General features: G+C 39.8%; 1 protein-coding gene across 6 annotated transcripts in view; it reads left to right on the top strand.

The window, feature by feature from the left end:
* APBB2 (amyloid beta precursor protein binding family B member 2) overlaps nt 1-18,755 on the top strand; it is a 180,463-nt gene that overhangs the window by 96,375 nt on the left and 65,333 nt on the right. For 3 of the 6 annotated variants that reach the window (XM_074155296.1, XM_074155294.1, XM_074155292.1), the window contains one exon: nt 14,891-15,099. In XM_074155296.1, coding sequence (XP_074011397.1) covers nt 14,891-15,099 — 209 coding nt within the window. The remainder of the gene's footprint in view (nt 1-14,890; nt 15,100-18,755) is intronic. The other 3 variants (XM_074155295.1, XM_074155297.1, XM_074155293.1) reach the window with 1 other exon arrangement.

The following is an 18,755-nucleotide window of genomic DNA, read 5'->3' as shown; positions in this document are numbered from 1 at the left end:
TTCAAGAAGCTGGTCCAGAAAACAGTGGTCCGTGGTCCAGAGTGCTTAGCACTTCCCAGAGGAAACCTGCCTTTTTCAGGGGCGGTGTGGGGAGCAGGTGTCTCTAACTTGAGAGAGACTTGTTAATCTGGGACAGGCTTCAGCTGTCCCACCATAAAGTCAATTGAGCAGTGACTCGGGAAGAGTTGTGGTTTTCCAGGACTGATGCAGAGGGAGGGATTTGCTCTCAGGTCTCTCTGCCAGAAGCAGGTAGAGATGCTGTCTACATGTTTGACCAACGTTTCAGGTTCACTGCTTCTAAATTTTGCTCATGCTGGTGTAATAACTATTTGACAGTATTTAAAAATAAAAACCAAACCACCAGACAACATCTACTGATTTGAAAGTTGTGCTCCCTGCAGACCACACTTGAAATACTCTAATATTAGTAATTACTGATTGTATGTTTTTAACCTTTCTTTTTATGTATTCAAGTATACAACAGAAGCTTTACTGAAGGTGAGGGAACATATCTGGCGTTTGCAGAGTACATCTCTTACTTTCCTCTGCTAAACCGCCCCGTCTGCAGGCAGGGCCAGTGGACAGACTGGGCACTGGGAGCAGAAAGGCTCTTTGGAAGGGAGGAGAGAGTTTTCAGATCTTGCTCTTTTATTACTAACACATTTATTTTACATCATCTCTTTAATTACACAAGAGTGCTTAGAGATGTAATGCAACTATAAAGGCTGTAGTACTGATGAATAAGTATAAATGCTTTGGTTTACACCAAGAAGCCAATTAAAAACTAAATGAAAACAGTTATAAACTTTTCTTGAAACAAGTACACCTTGTCCCTAAATGGGAGTCTAAAAAGAATGTGTCTTCAAAACCAAAAATCAATATTAGTTAATGTTTATCTTTTGGTGTTAAACTTTCATTCTAATTTTATTTTTTCAGCTTTTTTTCCCAGGGGGAAACATGGGAGATTCTGTAGGTTGTAGTCAGAGTTTTTTGTTGTTTTTTTGTTTTCAGTGGACAAGCTGCAATTTTCTCGTGATTTCAGGAGCTGGGGATTTAAAAAGTATGAGGTATAACAAGGCACAACACAATTTTAAAAACTTCTGTAAAAAATGCTGAAAACAAATGTAAGTTCAGAAGAGTAGTATTCCATTTCTCTAGTGTTTTAAAAATAAAATTCTTGAAAAGAATGAGCTTTGCAGCTTGAATTCTGCGGTGATGAGCAAATCTACTGCCTGATTTGGTAACAGGCTAAAGGTCTTTTGGTGGGATGTGCTTTGTTATTTTATGACTTGCTGATGGGCAAGGTTTATTCTATTTATTAGAATAAAGAGAAAAAGCTCTTTGTTTTCTCCTCCTGGTAACGTTACTGCAAAAGAGTCAGTGTAAAGGCCACTAGATCAGGTTATTTTGACTTAGTTATTTTTCTTTTGTTTTATCACTTTACAGATGCTGTGTCAGGATCGTACGTTGTGCTGGCCATAGTCTTTTATCTGGGCTAATTGTGTTTTCAGAAGGTAGCAGGATTGAAAATTGGTTATCAGTGCAGAGAGAGTGAATTTCTAACTAGCATCTCGCGTCTAGTACGTTGCTGTCATCTCTCCTTTCTATTTCTGATTTTTTTTCTGGAATGCAAGCAATATAAGGGAAGTAAGACTGTAAACATTTACGACATAAGAGCTCTTTTGAACTTTAATAATTGTCATGTGTAAAAGCCTGTAGTTTAAGTGGTGTTAATTACCTCTCAAGAGCAGTGGGCTCTGCAGGATTCACTAGATGAGATACGCTATTAGTTACTGCTCTTCGTGGTAGTTTTAATATGTTCCCCTTTCCTTATTCATACAGATATTTAAGCCCAATAGATGTATTTGCCTATAAAGAAATTTTTATCTATTAGATGGCTCTTTACAATTTAATATAAAAGTATTGACATCTTCCTTTTAGATACGTGTTAATATAAAATTGAAGGTGACAAATGCGTAAGGATGATAATATTCAGTCCCATAATGCCTGCATTGCAGTTGTTATTGTGTATCCCGGGGGAGGAAACTGTGTACCTTTGTACTTATGAGAATAAATTTATTGTTGATTTTCCTTTTGGGAATATATATACTTATCTCTCTTGGAGGAAGCTTGGATATATCGGTTTGAGGGTTCTTATATCAGATGTGGCTTTTTAATCAGACCCAGTATAATTGTTGTGGTTGTTTTTATCAAAGTATTTAAATAATGTTGTTAACGCTGCTATTTCCATTGCAAACTAACACACCGACTGGAAGCTAGAGCTCGCCTTTACAAGAGTTACAGAGGTTACAGTCCCACTTTGTTCATCACCAGACAGTACATGAGCTTCTAAGAATGGCTGTATCCAGCAGAACTGAACCTCATGTAATTCATCATGGGTTGCCTCTGACAGCAGTTGGTAACAGAAACTTACAGGAGCAATAAAAACAGAAAACAGGGCTAGCATAAAGTGGTCCTCCCCCTATTACATCTTTTTCACTTCCAGCTATTGGTGGGTTTAGGGCTTTCCGACTTTGTATGTCATTCATGTTATCTTCTTTAATTGCTCTTTATAGACTTTTCTGACATGAATTTATTTAATCATTTTTGGTCTCATTTGTATTTCTGGCATCCACAACATCCTGTGACCGTGAACTCCATAATTTAATTATATGTTGTCTGAAATAGTACTTCCCTTTGTTATAAAATTGGTCTCCAGTAATTTCATTAGGTGCCCATTGCTTTTCTGTTATAGGAAGCAGTAAATAACAGTGAATGATCATTTCCTTTCCATCCTTGCCTTCTTCCCACCATTCATGATTTTACAGATTTCTGTGACATCTATCCTTCCCTCCTCCCTGGCATTCCTTCTCCAAGCTTGAGAGTCCTACAAGACTCAGTGTCTCTGCAGAAGCAGTTTTATCTGTCCTCCTGTCTTTTCTAGTTCTGCTCCATCATTTTATAATAGGGCATGTGGGAGCACATGCACTAATCCTGTGATAGTTCAACTCTCCATTAAAACTGTAGACAAAAGGATTTTTGTCTTGATATTAGTTCCTAATATACAATTTTTTCAGATGCCAATGGGTAGCATTCTGCTATTCTCAAAGAATTCAGTGGCCTTGATCTTTCCAGAGTGCCAAAAGGTAAATAATTGCCTGCCATTGTATGTGGGCATTTTATTTTATGAGCAAATCAGAAAAGTAACAGTAAAGGAACTCTAAGAAATTACGGAAAACCCAGGACATGGACATCTGTGTGGTCAAGAAACTGAAAAGTGAATGCTGTGCGTTAGAAATGCAGCTCTTGAAACTACGTGTGCCCCAATCCCATAGGACCTATTTGCAGTCTTTTGGTTTTCCGCAGCAGCAAAGGTAGTAAATACAAATCCAGAGAGGGAAATCTTCTCATACTTTGTAATGGTGGTTTTCCTGCTTCCCAAGACTACCTGCAGCCCTTTGGCATGTCCACAGATTGTAAGGTTTTCACCAAAGATGAGATACTGTTTTCAGCTGGGGGAAGGACCATGCTGTTGCTTGAGCATCTCGTTTAACTATTGGAGACAGCTTGTGATGACAATCAGCAGTGTCTTTTCCATAGTGCTAATAGAGCTCCATGACTTGTGGACATCTTCTGTGTATTGTTTTTACTGTGCTTTGACAGGTTTACGTTCTTACCAAGCCAGGTGTTTGTTTTGAGGGAGACTCTAGCTCTGGTTTCACAATAGAGGAAGATTTTGAAGTTGTCATATTCTGGGCTTATGCAGCTTTAAGGAGAGTTTGTCCTCAAGTTTTCGAAGTGAGTAGCTATTTTTGGTAATATACTTTGAATCAAAGGCAGTGCTAGTTGCAAGTGAAATTCTGTTGCAGTTCTGCAGAACTGTAAAATTAATCCTTCCCTTTTTCTCTCTCAAATGCTAGTCTGGTATAGGACTCCAGGTGTTGTGTGTGACCTTTGTTTCTGGCTACTGTTTGCTAAGTTAGACTTACCAGGATGGTTATTTTTCTGGATTTTCTAATTCTTGGTAGTTGTGTCAAAGGTACCATTTCTATCTCTTTAAGCATCCATAACTGAATCTAGATTCAGAAATCTATGTAAATCCATTTCTGTGAAAAATAAATACAAAATTTTAGTGCTGGAATGCCATGAAGTAGATATGAGAATGAAAGCATCCATTTGGCACTAGAAATATCATTATTTTCAAAGATAATTAACATCTCTGAGTTTGCTTAATACCAAAAGATATCTGGACAGTATGAATAAAGATTTAATAGAAAGTTTATGGCAATGTGGCAACGTAGCAATGTGAAATACTTAAACTTCTGGGCTACCAGAGTCCCCTGTGCGCTCTGAGTGTGATCCCCTCTCCCACGGGGGGTGAAGTACCACCAGCTCCCCTGACGCTTGCATCTGCTGTCAGAAGCCCCTGTTCATAAAGCCTCCCCAGTTTAGATGCCATACGTTGGGTTCTGTACATGGCCGTAGGCATTGTGCAGAAGACTTGGTCCAACTGAAGCAAGATTACTTTTGAAAAGGTTAAAGTTGGGGTTGGTTTGTTTTTTTTTTAAAAAAAAAAAAAAGTCTCAAAGCTTGAAGGCTGGTGAGTGGAGCTGAGTTCACATCTCACAATGCCTCAGCACAATGCTTGATATGCCCGAGCTTCTCCCGTAATATCCTTCTTTGCAGGCAAACTGTAGGCCCTGAGGGCCAATGAGTTGCCTCCTATGCTTGTGCAATAATTGATGCTTATGCGTCTCTAATGGTAAAAGAGAGGATTTTCACCTTAATAACTTCTTCTCTCTTCCCTTCAGTGCTGTAGCAACGTGAAACGAATTTGGAGGTGGGGGAAACATTAGGTCTTCAGCTTCTGTGTTGGAAAAAAAAGGAGCCTTCAGTTTGTTCTCTAATGCACATTTGACTACAGCTTTAAAGAGGTGAACTAATCCATTATATAGATGATTAAAAGTAACATTCTGGCTTTACTGATAGTACTTACCTGACTAAATTGGGTAGGATGGGGTAGGAATTACATTTTTGCCACATCAGGAGGAGCAACCCTTCGTGTGGGACTCTGTCACATGGACATACCAGAGGATGGTGGCTGGTCTCTGTGCGCCTTGTGGTTGGTGTTTGGGTGCAGGGAACCTGCACAGATCCCAGGGAGCGCCCAGAGTCTGGGCATGACTCCCGGCAAGTTATTTAATGCCTCTCCTACCTCTGCCTGGCTTTGTTTGAAACAGGGCTTGAGCTTTCCTGCCTCACAAGGTTGGTGTGAAGATGAAGTCGTCGTTCTCATGGTGCCCTAGAGCGTCTGCCACGCTGTATGTGGAGCCATGTGGACTGAGGGATGTGCACTGTTTGCATCTGAGACGGAAAATAGCTGTTCTTGCAGGTTTTGCTTTTTCTTGCAGCACAACATTTAATTTCAGAGGGTAACTCCGTTGTAATTCTCTTTTATGCTCTGTTTTCATTGAATCATTAAATTCAGAAAAAGGTTTTTCTAATGCATTTGCACAGTGCTGTAAATGAAACTGTCAAAGAAAAGCTGCTTTAGTCAAGCCACGATTTGAATTGTATGTCTGTGCCACTGGCCAACTTTACTGGCTTTTAATTAGCCAATCATATGCACAAAACCCACTAATGAGCATTTCTATAAAATTTCAGACTATATCAATATATTTATGCAATTTGTTCTCCGTAGAAGTACAGTCCTTCCTTTCTCTATGTTGTTCTCTCCTGAGGTCAGTAGACTTCATCATTGTTTAGAAAATTATCATTTGCCTAGTACCTGACTTTTAATGCAGATTTCTTTTTTTTCTGCATTTTGAGGCTGTTGAGGTGACTGTACTGCTGTGGCATACGGTGGTGCAGGGTCTCCTCCTGCTCTGCAGGCATCTTGCTTCTTGAAGTCAGAAGGACGTCTGTGTTTAACTGCTTTTTGTGTCGGTTTTTATAGACTGAATCTTTCTGGTTTGTGTGATTATTCCAGATTATGTTTGTTTATTGCCCAAAATGAAATCATTAGTGGTCTTTCCCGTAGATGGTTTGACACCAAGATACCTATCAGTTTTGAGGTGACAGGAGAATCAGGCTCTTTATTCTAGTAGAGAAATACATAAATTCAGAGCTGCCACCAAAGTGATTTTTCCCTGTTTTTTCTGCCCAATGGTGGCTGCTGTTGCTGAGACAGATAAATTGGGGGGGGGTAAGGAGGGCTGGACTCCACGTGTACCAATGGCTTTTGTTGAGCGTGCTGGGCGACAGTGCGTGTGCAGGCTTTGCTGTGTGAGTCCAGCAGCCCCTTGGCTGAGATGGTCTTTTAATTTTTCTTCTTTAGACCAAGCAAACCTCCCTTCTAAAACAATACAATGTAGTTAAATAGGGTATGAACCCAGAACACAAGATCATATGCTGCAATCCTGCTCTCTGCAGGGAGTGGCAGGAGAAGAGGACATAATACGCCAAAAAAAAAATATCAGAAAAGCAGATGCAGATTGCTGCTGGACTGGTTTAACCCTGAAAGCTAACTCACAAGACCATTTTTAGTGATTTGTTAAGGAAGAAGATACTGCTGTGGATGAATTATTTGTTGCTTGGAGTCCTCCGTGGTGAGGAGGTCCCTTGGGGTTCAATCCCACAATGCACGGTCACAGTGGATTTAGATGGAGCTAGAGGTGCACTCTGCTGTGTGTTGGACTAATGTTTTTAAGTAAAAGCTTTTGCCATCTAGTGGGAAGAACAGAGAACTAGCTTTTCAAATAAGCAAGAAACCCACTAATAAGGATAATATACAAAGTGTATTTATAAGCAGGAATAACTCACTTGCTAGAATAGTAGCAAATTACTCTGACTTCTGTGGAAATTAGCTAGTAGAAATTTTCCCAGGTAATGGTGCATTTTGTTCACATAGTATCTGGGACTATCTCTCATTTAAAGTAGGTGAACCAGGGCTGCTCTTGCTCATTTGGGACTCCTTTTCATTCCGCCCTGGGGGGTACCTGTCTGCTCCTCCCTGGATCCTGGGCTCGGTGAGCATGCTTTGAATGCTTCTGTGGTGGCTCATTCCCCCCACCGGTGGGATGGAGAAGAGAATTGGAAGGGTAAAAGTGAGAAAAATTCATCAGTCAAGATAAAGACAGCTTAATAAGTGAAGGAAAAAACAATAATAAAAGAGAAGTGATGCAAACACAATCACTGAATACCTCCCACCAGCAGGCTGATGCTCAGCCAGTCTCTGGCTGGGGGTATGGTGACAAATAGAGAAGGTCTTGGCGCTATACAAGCACTGCTCAGCAATAGCTAAACCACTGGTGTGTTTCCAAAAGTTGTTTTGGTCACAAATGCAAAACACAGCACCTTACAGGCTGCTGTGAAGAAAGTCTAATTTCATCCCATCCAGACCCAGTACAGCCTCTTAGTTGTCCAACTTCCCTAATGTTCATCAGCCCCCTAATCAAGAAATGGAGGTCTCATCGCACAGTAAAGTTAGTGCAAGAGCTTTAGGATGTGCCTCCACTACAGCACTTTCAGGTAGTGATTCATTAGCCTTTGCTCCAGCTGAGGTGGCCCTTCCTCCATGTCCATCATTTCATATTGCTACCACTGCTCCACCTGGCTCAGCAGCCACCCTCCTCCAGGTGGGACAGGTCTTCCCAGAGCCTGGCTTTTTCCTGGTCCACAGCTTCTGCCATGACAGCCCCCTGAGGCAGTGGTTCAGGTCACCTGCAAGTCTTCTTTCCTTTGCTGGTCTCTGCTTCTTTCATGGCTGGATGTTTTTGGTTAGTGAACAGGCTAGTCCTCTTTTTCTTACCTATTTTTGGCCCATTTTCCAGGAAGGAACACATGGACCTTTCCTCATGGTCTTCCTGTGGTATTCTTCCCCACTGGTTCAATTATTGGCATCAACTCCAGTAAACACAAGCTGCAGTCCTGGTGTCTCACAGCTTCACCTCTGGACCTCAGGCTGCATTGCCCCTGAGCAAGCACCTCTCAGAGCTGCCTGAAATTTTCCCACTTAAGTAGGATGGGTAGTGCCATCCTGAGGCTGTCATCAACAGTTCTTCTGAAATTATCTCCTGAAGTCACTTCCTTTTAGTTTTTCTTTGGTTATTGTACTAGTTCTCTGGTCCTTATGTCAACAGCCTTCAAAACAAGTGGGTTTAATAGTGTGATTTTTTCCGTGAGCGTTGATAAATCTGCTTTCCTCTATTTTCCTTAAGATTAGTCATCTCTGCTTGAACACCTTGCATGCCTGTAGTAACTCGTGATTTATATAGCAGGATGAAGATCACATCACATTACAAAAAATAGTACAGGCGATTCATCCCAAGCTTCCTTAGGATTTTTAAGAAGTCAGTCTTTCCTGGTTATGGTTTATGTTACAGTTGATCAAAACAGCTGTTCATTTTTGGCACAGATTGTGTCTGGTTATATGTATGGCTGTAAATCTCACATTTCAGCATTTTTTTCCAGGAACCTGTTTGAGAATTTTCCTCTCCCTGAGAGCATGTGGCTGGTTCAGCGATTCAGCAAGGAGGACGACAGGGTTGTCATGACAACCAGTTGCATGCTGTGAGAAAAGATGATGCCAAATGACCAGCTTCTGGCTGTTTATCACTCCTCGTTGAGTAATGTTCCCCAAATTAGACAGGCTTGTCTGATTTATAATTACTTGTCCTAGTGGCTTGCATTTTTGCTGCATTTGTTTCTGAGATAGCGTTCATGCTTCTTGCAATGATGCTGAGGCGAGACTACCTGCTGACCACCATTGTTGTGAGTGATAAGAGTAGGTGTTGCTGTCTATTATGCTGTAGTGTGGGCAAAGTGAGGAGAAAATTTGTCTTTGGGGTCTTTCTTTTTTTTTTTTGTTAAACCAGAAGCACTTAAACTTGCACATTGAGTCCACTACACGAAATAAACGGGATAAAAACATTCAGGGCCTGTGTCCCTTCTATTGTGCTGCTTAATGGAGAGTGGTCCCTTAGGGTTTTTTTGCCTTCACTCATTAATACAATGTGCCTTCCCCTCCCAATGTCTGTGTGCGTATGGGGTGGGGGAGGAACATTCTCTCTCTAGGATGAAATCCTGGATCTGCTGCAGTCATTGGCATCTTCTCAAGAAGACAAAGTTTCTGTGGCTTTCTTGTCCTTTGTTTTTGCTTTTATTTAGGCCCAGAAGGGAAACATTTTTATTTCAAGATTTTGGAAGTTCAGAAGGGGAAGAAACCCCTTTCCTCCATCCCTTTCATTTTCAATAAAAGCTTTTTATCCTCCTGTTTTCCCAGCTCCTTTCTTGTTCTTCCCCTTGTGTGCCCAGCAGAATGGCACCTGTAACACACGCTCGCCATTGTGGGCAGTGAAGAAAGCCATCAGATACGAAGTGAGTGGCTTCCCATTGCTGCCTGAACACTAGAACAACATATTGTTGGATCCTGTCGCAGTCTCATTCTTGGCAATTTTTGACATGGAAAACTTTGCTGCAGACTCCTTGTTTACAAACAAGGCGCTTTGCTGTTTGAAATCCTACATTTACATTGTGCAGCCACTGCTGGAATGTGAGTGATGGGAGAGACAGAGGCTGACAAGTGGATTTACAGATTTATTATTGGCCAGATTACTTTTCTAGATTTGGAAAACTCTGAAGGTGTCTCTGTTTGGACCGTCATGCTTCCAACCTGGACACTGAACACCCCTTTTCAGTTAACTTTTCATGGTGGAAATGTCCTTTTGAGATGGTAGTAGACAATCGAAGACTTAGATCAAATCCTGTGTTTGGATGGTATCCTTTTTCTTCAGAGGATCTTTACAGGAGAAAAGTTGCTACAAAACAGTCCTAAGAACTGGGATAACTAAGTTACAAGAGCGAAGTACAAAAAAGTGAGTTCTCTCATCTTTGTCTCTGTAGAGTATGGGTATTTTATTCCCTAACCTGCAGTTTCTCTTATTCAAGAGTATTCTTCTTAGCCATAATTAGACGTGCCAGCTGTGCTGGTTGGTGGGATTTGGTTTTTTACCTAAGAGCTGTGCATTCAAAATAGTCTTGTCATTCCCCTCCAGTAAATCTTGCAGTTCAATACACAATTTATTGCATTAGACCTGTTGCCTTGCTTAAAAGTATTTTGTTCAGGAAGTAGGTCTGCTTAGCCTTTAGTGAACTAGGTATGAGGCTTTAGTTCCCTGATGCACAAGGAGTTAAGCAGAGAGGCCCTGACAGTTCACTCTGTCCCCAGCACCTTTGCTTATCATCACCACCAAGTTCTCTTTGGAGTGCAGATAACACCTTGTTGCCGCTTTTATCCGTTTTTGTTTAGTTTATCTCAAGCAAAGCAGAAAGTTTGTTTATTAACAGTCTATTTTAAATTGTATTTTATGTTCCCATACTGTTTCCTAGATGGTGCATTTTCCCTTGAGGTATCTATTCCTGAGGTGTATCCAGCTTTTCTTTATGTCATATAAGGTGATCTTTTTTCTTCCAGTCCTCAGTAATGTGTAAATATGCCAGTCACCTTCTACTACCTTACCTACAGAAAGGGAAGGAGCTAGATTGTCTTCCTTCTAGACAGGAGTGCTAGGATTTGTTGTTGAAATGATACAGCATATTTCTAGTCTTTATCAAGAAAAGATCCTGATTTATTTAATTTAGCACAAGCACAATGTCATACTGCCAGATTTTTGTGCTGTACTGGGTGATAAACCAACTTATGACAATGGTGAGTGGAGTATTTGGTTGGTTTTATAGGAAATCATGCATCTTGCCAGTATTCGTCCATTCTGCCTTTGTTATAGCACCAAATCTTCCTTGATTGACTGATTGAAGGTGTTACTTCAGTGTAGTTCTTTCTAAAAAAAAATAATAAATAAAAATGAATAATTATTGTCTCAGAACTTTAACACAACTTGTTGTTAAATTGAAGTATATTGTGCTGTACTTTTGCATTCCTGCTCTTCCAGAAAGTGCCTCTGGAGCTCCTGCCATTCTCTTTCTGTCTGTATTTATTTCAAAATGACTACCTTTGATCTTCAGTGAAAGGCATTTATACCTGCACCTGCAGAAGAAACCCTGAGTTAGTTAAAAGCTACTTCAGTTTCATGGCATTTAGTCTCTCTAGTTATGAAATATCCACAAATTTCATCAGCAGAGAATGGTGCCGACATAGTCTGGAACAGCAGCTGGAAAGCTGCACTGCGTTTGGATACAGAGTGTACTATTTGCATCTGCTGTGATGCCACCGATGTGACCTTGCCTTATGAGGGAACAGTTTGTGGCATCGCAAAATGATGGAAAAATAAATGGTCTCCGTTTTACTGCACAAGTTTGTCTGCTCTGAAAGATCCTGCTGAATGCCATAGTTTTAATTTCTGTTTAATTCAACAAGGCCTAAAGAGTGATTCATTTTGGCAGCAATTGGATTACTATCCTTTCCCCTGAAACAGCAATAAAATAAGTGGTAAAAATACAACTTTTTCCAAAGAGCTTAGTCACCAATTACACGTGCTCTTCAGTGAATTATTTGTATTACTTACTACCATCCCTTCAGTATCGTAACACTGTTTTTGCAGATCAGCCTCAGATAGTAAAATAATTTAAACTTTAAATAAAAATGAATTCCTAAAATTTCTAATTATTACACCAAACTTAGTATCTGAACTATAGCATGGCATTTATCCCTGCTTTGTATCAGGTAATTGGCAGAGGCTGACATATGGAGAAGGCAGTTACGAACAGCAATGCATTACATTATATGGGCTCTATCCTATCTTCTTTAGAATACAAAATGTGTTCACAAAGCTCTCCTAGCCAGAATTGCCAGTTAAATATGGCTGTGTTTATGGTTTTGTGGAGGTACATCTCTGTTGTTTGTACATCTGTACATCTCTGTACATCTAACTGTTTCAAAAGAATGAATTAATAGTTTCATATTGTGTAGCAGATTTCGTTTTTCCAGTATTTTTTTTAAGTTTTAACTGCTCTCCTCTGTTATAGTGATACCAGGATGAAGGCTCTATTCATTTTTTTCTATTACAGCCTCTGTGTTTCAGCCATTCAGACAAAAATTCAGACACAAGCATTTATTTCTGAGTGAAACTTGACAATTTCAGCAAGTGGGAATCTCTTCAGACTGTTTTACTCCTTAGTACGTTTATTAAAAATGGAGACAACTGTTTATTCCTTTTTTTTTTTAAAAAAAGTGAACATTTCTTTGGTATTTTCCTAAGCCTCACTGGCTTTTTGTTAGTTCTTTCTCTTTATTTTAATTTTTAATGAGAAGTTACTAACATAAATTCCCTGTTTCTTTTTAAAAGGGAATGGTAAGGCATTGCAGGCACTGCCTTCCCCTTGGGCTCTCACTTCTGATTATTTAATCTTTTTCATTATTTTCTCATTCTTTTAAAAACATTCCCGCTGTGAATCGCTGTGTTGCTGAGTCTCTGAAGAGATGGAGACTGTACGGTGGGGTGCAGCAAGCTCAACTCCAAGTTCTGCAGAGACCAGACAAAAGGTTTTTGGGGAGCAGCCCTGTTCTTTGTCGTATTGGACCCCAGAAGATGGGACTGTGGTGCCAACTCCAAGCAAGCTTTAGGTAGAGGAGGAAGATCTGGTTTTGCAAGGCTCATGCCCCATCCTGGTGCAGGAAGGTGGTGGAGGCAGGAAAGCCCAGTGAAGTCAGCTCCGTGTATATCAGTTTTCCTTAGATGAAGTTAGCTTCTTGTTTTAAATCACATCTGTGGTTTTTTCTTAATCTGCCATTTTAGTCCTCAAAATCCTCTCCCATGTCTCTCTTACTGTCATGTTTTTTCGCCTGAATTGACCCATGCTTCTTCTATAATAACATCCCCATGAACATCCAGGTTGTGGATCTTCCCCTGAATGGATAAGGCTTTAATCATCTGTCTTAAGTGAGACAAAACTCCAACTGGAAAATATCAGTCCTCTCTTTGCGACCTGTGCTTTCAAGTGACTCTGTCTGCAGAAGACCAGCTGTGAACTTCTGACTATGTTGACCTTTTTGCTGGCAGCTCCGCGTTTCGGGAGTCGGGTGGTCACAGCTGACACTTATCTTAGGCACATTTCCAGGTAGCGGCTCACCCGTGAGGGCTTGCTGGCATGTCCATGCCAGTGGCAATGTTGAATTATGATTGTTTAATACTGTACACTATATAAACATGAACTGATCTGAATCTTTGCCTCTCTGCATAATAAAATATTATTTTACTATCCCAACATGCTTTGAAAGCCCCAACATGTGAGTTTTATGAACACTGATATTTTGGAGTTTTATGAACCAGTTATTTAAACTTGCCCATGTGTATCTGGACTTGCAGATGTTGCCCTGCATGTTCAGTGTGATGTTCAGATATTTGATCTTTGCACCTAACTTTTTGCATGATGTGGTCAAATTATTGGAAGTGTTTTATTTTCCTTTGATACGGTTGAGAGGAGTGCAGCTGAGTTGTTCAGCTGGAAGATAAAAGGGCTAAGGTTGAAGAGGAATGGGCTTTAAAACATGTAAGACCTCGGAGTCAGGAGCTACGTACTCTTGAATGCAGCAGAGGCTGCGTTTAGGGGGGCGTTTAGAGGCGGGTGTTTAGCGTACTTGGGAATTTCTGGAAGTGATTATATGAATGTTGCTCATTTCAAGTATTGGGCTGTGGCTGAGGCTCATTATTGAATTTAAGTGTAATTATATTGTCTGGTTTTACTTCTGCAGAATTTGCTGAGATTAGTCCTCAAGTGGTAAATCAGTAACTTAAGAACTCTAAGTGGCTCTGGGGAAGTATTAGGCTGGTTTGTGCTTTGGAGTGTAAGAGCTATTTCAAGTTATTACACCATTTGTGTGGGTATGTGCATAAATGTGGGTAGCAGAAATGAGAGAGATTCAGAAATAAGCAACTGCGATAAAACACCTAGCAAGAGGCTTGAGGATAGACTAACAAGAAACTTCCAATTCAAAACAGAGGTTAAGAAGAGCAATGTAACAACAGATTATTCATCTGTCATGCACTGAAGGTGTTTTGAGGACTGTCTTTGAAGGTTGGAAAGAAGTTGCCAGGCTAGATGAGCCGTGGCTCATTGGTAGAGTGCTTCCTTTATTCTTGGGGTTTTTTCTCACTAGCTCAGATATCTCCTATATGTATCTATAATCCCAGGTAAATTTGGGAATGTCTGTAGTTACAATATGAACTCTTAGCACATTCTTAAGTTAGTAGGTTTGTCAGTAGAGCCAGTATTTCATCTCTGTGTTGGCACTGTGGATGAGTTTTTGATTTTTTTCCCAACCCCATTATAAAACCAATTGAAAACAGTATGTTTGTTTGTGGCAATCAGGGTGTGTGTAAAATGATCGTTCAGTTCCTTTGTTCTCATCATTTTAAACAAGCAGTCTCTTGGATGTTGTAAGTAAAATCCAATGCGGGTTGTTTGATTGGGGGGAGAGGGGAGCTGTGTTTTGAAAAGCTGACTTTGATTAGCAGAAATATATGCTCTGCTGCCATGCATTGAGAAGGGAAGGTGCCGTGGTGAAGAGGACAGAGTACACCACAACTCCAAGTGTCTTTTTATATGCTATGATTTAGTGTACTTGAAGCTAAACCCTATTAGAAGAGCTGGTGTATCTGATGGCGTTAGATAGCTGCCATATTAGAACAGTGCTTTGGTAAGTCATGTATTTTTTTTTTCCCTCTCTTCATAGGCCAAGTCAAACCAGACTTTGTCACCTTACTTTGAGCCTTAATAATTCAGTATGTTTTTCTGGTGTTCATTTATGCAGGAACTGTACAACAGCAGAACCAGCTGTGCATCACTCGCATCAGGGCAGACCCATGGAAGAGCTGTTCATGCCTTAGGAATGTTGATTCATTTTCTTTTTTTTTTTTTTCTTTCCTGTTCCCAGCAGATATATGGAGTGATCATTCATTTCAGACGGACCCAGACTTACCGCCTGGCTGGAAAAAAATCAATGACATTGCTGGGATCTACTACTGGCACATACCAACAGGAACAACTCAATGGCAACGTCCCGAGTCCATCCCAACAGATCTCCAGGGCTCACGAAAAGGATCGCTTGGTTCCATTACTCCGTCTCCTACTCCAGAAACTGAGGTAACGTACTGTGTCTTCTTGTGGGCTGCATACTGTAAAGAAAATTGAAATAACTTTTTGAACTTGCAGGTTTAACCACTAGCTAAGCTGAGCTTTAGAATATGGGGCCTGATAATATCCCAAAGTGTAGCTATTTGTTGATAATACATCGTAAGTATCTATTTTCTATGTGCATTTTCTAATGGCCGTGCCTCATGAAACATCCTAAACTGTGGATGCGTAGGATGAAATCAGACATACCTCAGATAAACTAGACAGCCAGTGCCTGATGAATGTGAAACTACTGCAGTTCTCTAGCATGCGCTGAAGCATTGCTGCATTATATAGATACAGGATACATAAAATTTTTACACATTATAGCAGTCTTCTGGCTGGACTCTGTTTGCATCTTCTTTCTTTTTGGTTCACTTGGTAGGACTATCACACAAAGACATAGGAGTCTTCATTTGAGCCACTAGTTCTTTTACAGGGTCATTTCTAGTGAATAAACGTAAAGGATTCTCAAGTGTAAGTGTCTTAACGTCCTGCCAGTACAAAATACCTGCACAAGTGGATCAGTGTGGTACAGTCAGTCTTTAACTAGAAACAGAAAGAAACGCACTCTCTCTTCCGCATGTGCTGAAAGAGCAATATGTGATACCAATCTGGGGGGGGAGGATTGATGTCATAGAAGTAGAAAAATAACATAAACTATCAGAGAGTACACTTCAAAAAATGTGATCATTTTGTTTTGGTATTCTGGGAGGACTTCTATGGAATGAAATGCTAACATAGAATCAAATTGCTTTGAAATGAATTTTTTCATGCTGACTTTTCAGAAGAACGTCCACAGTTTTATGAAATCCAGGAAAGTCTTTGTACTAGCTTTGAGTTTTGGGTCAGGCAGTCCTTAGGTTTTGGTGGGTTTTTTTAATGTATTTAGATGACACTTCTGTTTTTGAGTTTTGTTGATACATGCACCAAAATAACTTAAACGAAAGTTAAGAGGAGTTAAGGACATTTGAGTATGTATTACCAGTATGTATTACCATCGTAACCCTGAAACTTTTATTCTGTATAGGCTTAAACATGTACATTCCTGTTTGTTATTTTAGAAAGATTGCTCCCATATGTTCAGAAGTGCTTCTCATAAGATTTGCAAACTTGACCATAACATTTCAGTTGTGATTTACATCAGTCAAGCTCCCATGGAATGTACTGTGCACCAAGCACATTGGAAATTATTTCTGAGAGGGTTCATGGAGAACGAACAGCAATTCTTATCATTCAGATAGAAAACAAGAAAAAAAAACATTCAGAAATGTGGAATGTAAAAGTGCTGCCCTTGCTTCCAGTATAAATGCCTGTAATGTACATGTGAATGATATAACTTCACCATTAAATATTTTTCTTACTCTAAAATATGGAGAACAAGGCTTTAATTAGTAAGTTATAGATATCTTTCACAACCCCCCAGAAATCATAGAATCATCATAGAATCATAGAACGGTTAGAGTTGGAAGGGACCTTAAAGATCATCTAGTTCCAACCCCCCTGCCATGGGCAGGGACACCTCCACTAGAGCAGGTTGCTCAAAGCCCCATCCAGTCTGGCCTTAAACACTTCCAGGGATGGGGCATCCACAACTTCCCTGGGCAACCTGTTCCAGTGCCTCACCACCCTCACAGTAAAGAATTTCTTTCTGGTATCTAATCTAAATCTCCCCTCTTCCAATTTAAAACCGTTACCCTTTGTCCTGTCACTACACTTCCTGACAAAGAGTCCCTCGCCAGCTCTCCTGTAGGCTCCCTTCAGATATTGGTAGGCTGCTATAAGGTCTCCCCGGAGCCTTCTCTTCTCCAGGCTGAGTTTTCATGATGTAAAGAAGCTTGAAAAGGAAGAAAACATCATGCAGGTCCTCTCCATAGTAATATTCCCTCTTCAAGATAAGGTCCAAGATTTTTGGCTTTTGACACTAAGGAATTTACATGATACTTAAACACGGTGAAACCGAGTTTATTGAATATTCCTTTTTAACAAAAGTCTGATAAAAATCTTGATGTCGGCTACTTCGTGTTACATAATTTCTTCAGAATATAAAATATTTTAATCTCTAGAAGAGTAACCAAGTACAAGCACAAGTTTCACCAAATTGTATGTAAGCAACAATCTGTCTCTCCAGTATTCTGTCTTTAATCCGATTCAAGAGCGATTTAGCTAAAATATAGGTTGGGGTGGGAAATCAGAAAACTGAGACTGCACCATGCGACCCCAGAATAAATACTCGCTGCACCAGGCAGCCTTAGCAAAGGTTCATTATTAGATTGCCCCTGTAAATCCACCCCTTGGTCTTACTTGTCACCAGATACACACTGGGTTCGAGCTTTAACCAACTTATGATAGTTGTGAAAAATAAAAAAGATCAGTAGTCTTTTAAAAAAACGCTGCTAAAGCAACATTGGAACTTTTTGAAGAATGAAAATATGGCTTTGCATAGAAAATAACAAGTTCAATTTGGTTAGTTTTGTAATCAAAGTTTTTCTAATCATGGTATATTTATATAAAGTCAAAGTCTATGATAGTATAAGCCATAATTAAAAAATCATCAATTTTCATCCTAAACCAAGCTTCACATAGTTCTTACGGTGTCAGGGCTGTAAATCAGTATGGTTGGTAAATTGCAAAGAGAAAATGCATATATTCATTTCAAATATTTTTCTACCTTTGTTTAAAATGCCTTTACAATGAAAATTTCAGACCTGCTGGTAATGTGGCAGATGTACCTTTAACTTTTCACAATTTTTTTGCTTTAAATGAAGAATAGTTTGCGATTATAAAGAAAGATCATTAATTCTTAGCAGCATCATGGAGAATGTGAAATGTATGAATTATAATAGCATAGATTTTTATATAGTGTAGATGCATTAAATAAGGCATTTGAGGAGTCATTCTAAAATGCCATTTATGTGAGAATGTAGTAGGCTCATCTAGGTTTTGATATGGCAGTTGTAATTCAGCAAGGAATTTGATCCAGCAAAGATTTATGCGTATAGAGTTCTGTGGCAGCATCAAGGCCATATACTGTAGTGTAAAAGATGATACAGAAAATAAGCAAGTTTCCAAAATTTGTATTAGTATGACATTATATGGTTATTTTAATTGTAGATATAGACAAAGGCATTTGTCTCTTGAAGGTTTCTGCATTCATTGATGAGCATCTTACATACCATTATTTAAATAACACTGATTTTTTGATTTAGTGGTCATTAAGATACCATGGCAATACAAGAGCAGCAGAGTTACAGTAATGGAGCTCGAAATGAGAGTCTGAATTGGGCGTGGGACTTTGTGCACTGCCAAATTCTGACACTGCTACAAAGAAGGGGCATAGCTGGATTTATGACGAGAACTGTTAGGAAAAGTCTTGCATTTCTTGAAACCACAGATGTTGAGCTTTATTAAGAGGGAACTGGAGAAAGAATCCTTTGGGATTCAGCTGGTTCTGAGCAGAGCCAGAGCAGTAAGAGGAAAATAAGCCATGGTGTGGGGTTAAGAGATAGGGGTAGGTAATGAAATAATTTGTGGTCTAGATTTAACAGCCAGCTCTCATGGATCTTTGTTTTTTTTCATCTCTCCACAACCAATACTTGCCATCACTTAATCATTTCCAGGTCACT

Source organism: Numenius arquata, chromosome 10 (genome assembly GCF_964106895.1).
Source record: "Numenius arquata chromosome 10, bNumArq3.hap1.1, whole genome shotgun sequence".
Lineage (NCBI taxonomy): Eukaryota > Metazoa > Chordata > Aves > Charadriiformes > Scolopacidae > Numenius > Numenius arquata.
The sequence above is the reverse complement of the archived record's forward strand: the minus strand, read 5'-3'. Positions and strand labels throughout refer to the sequence as shown.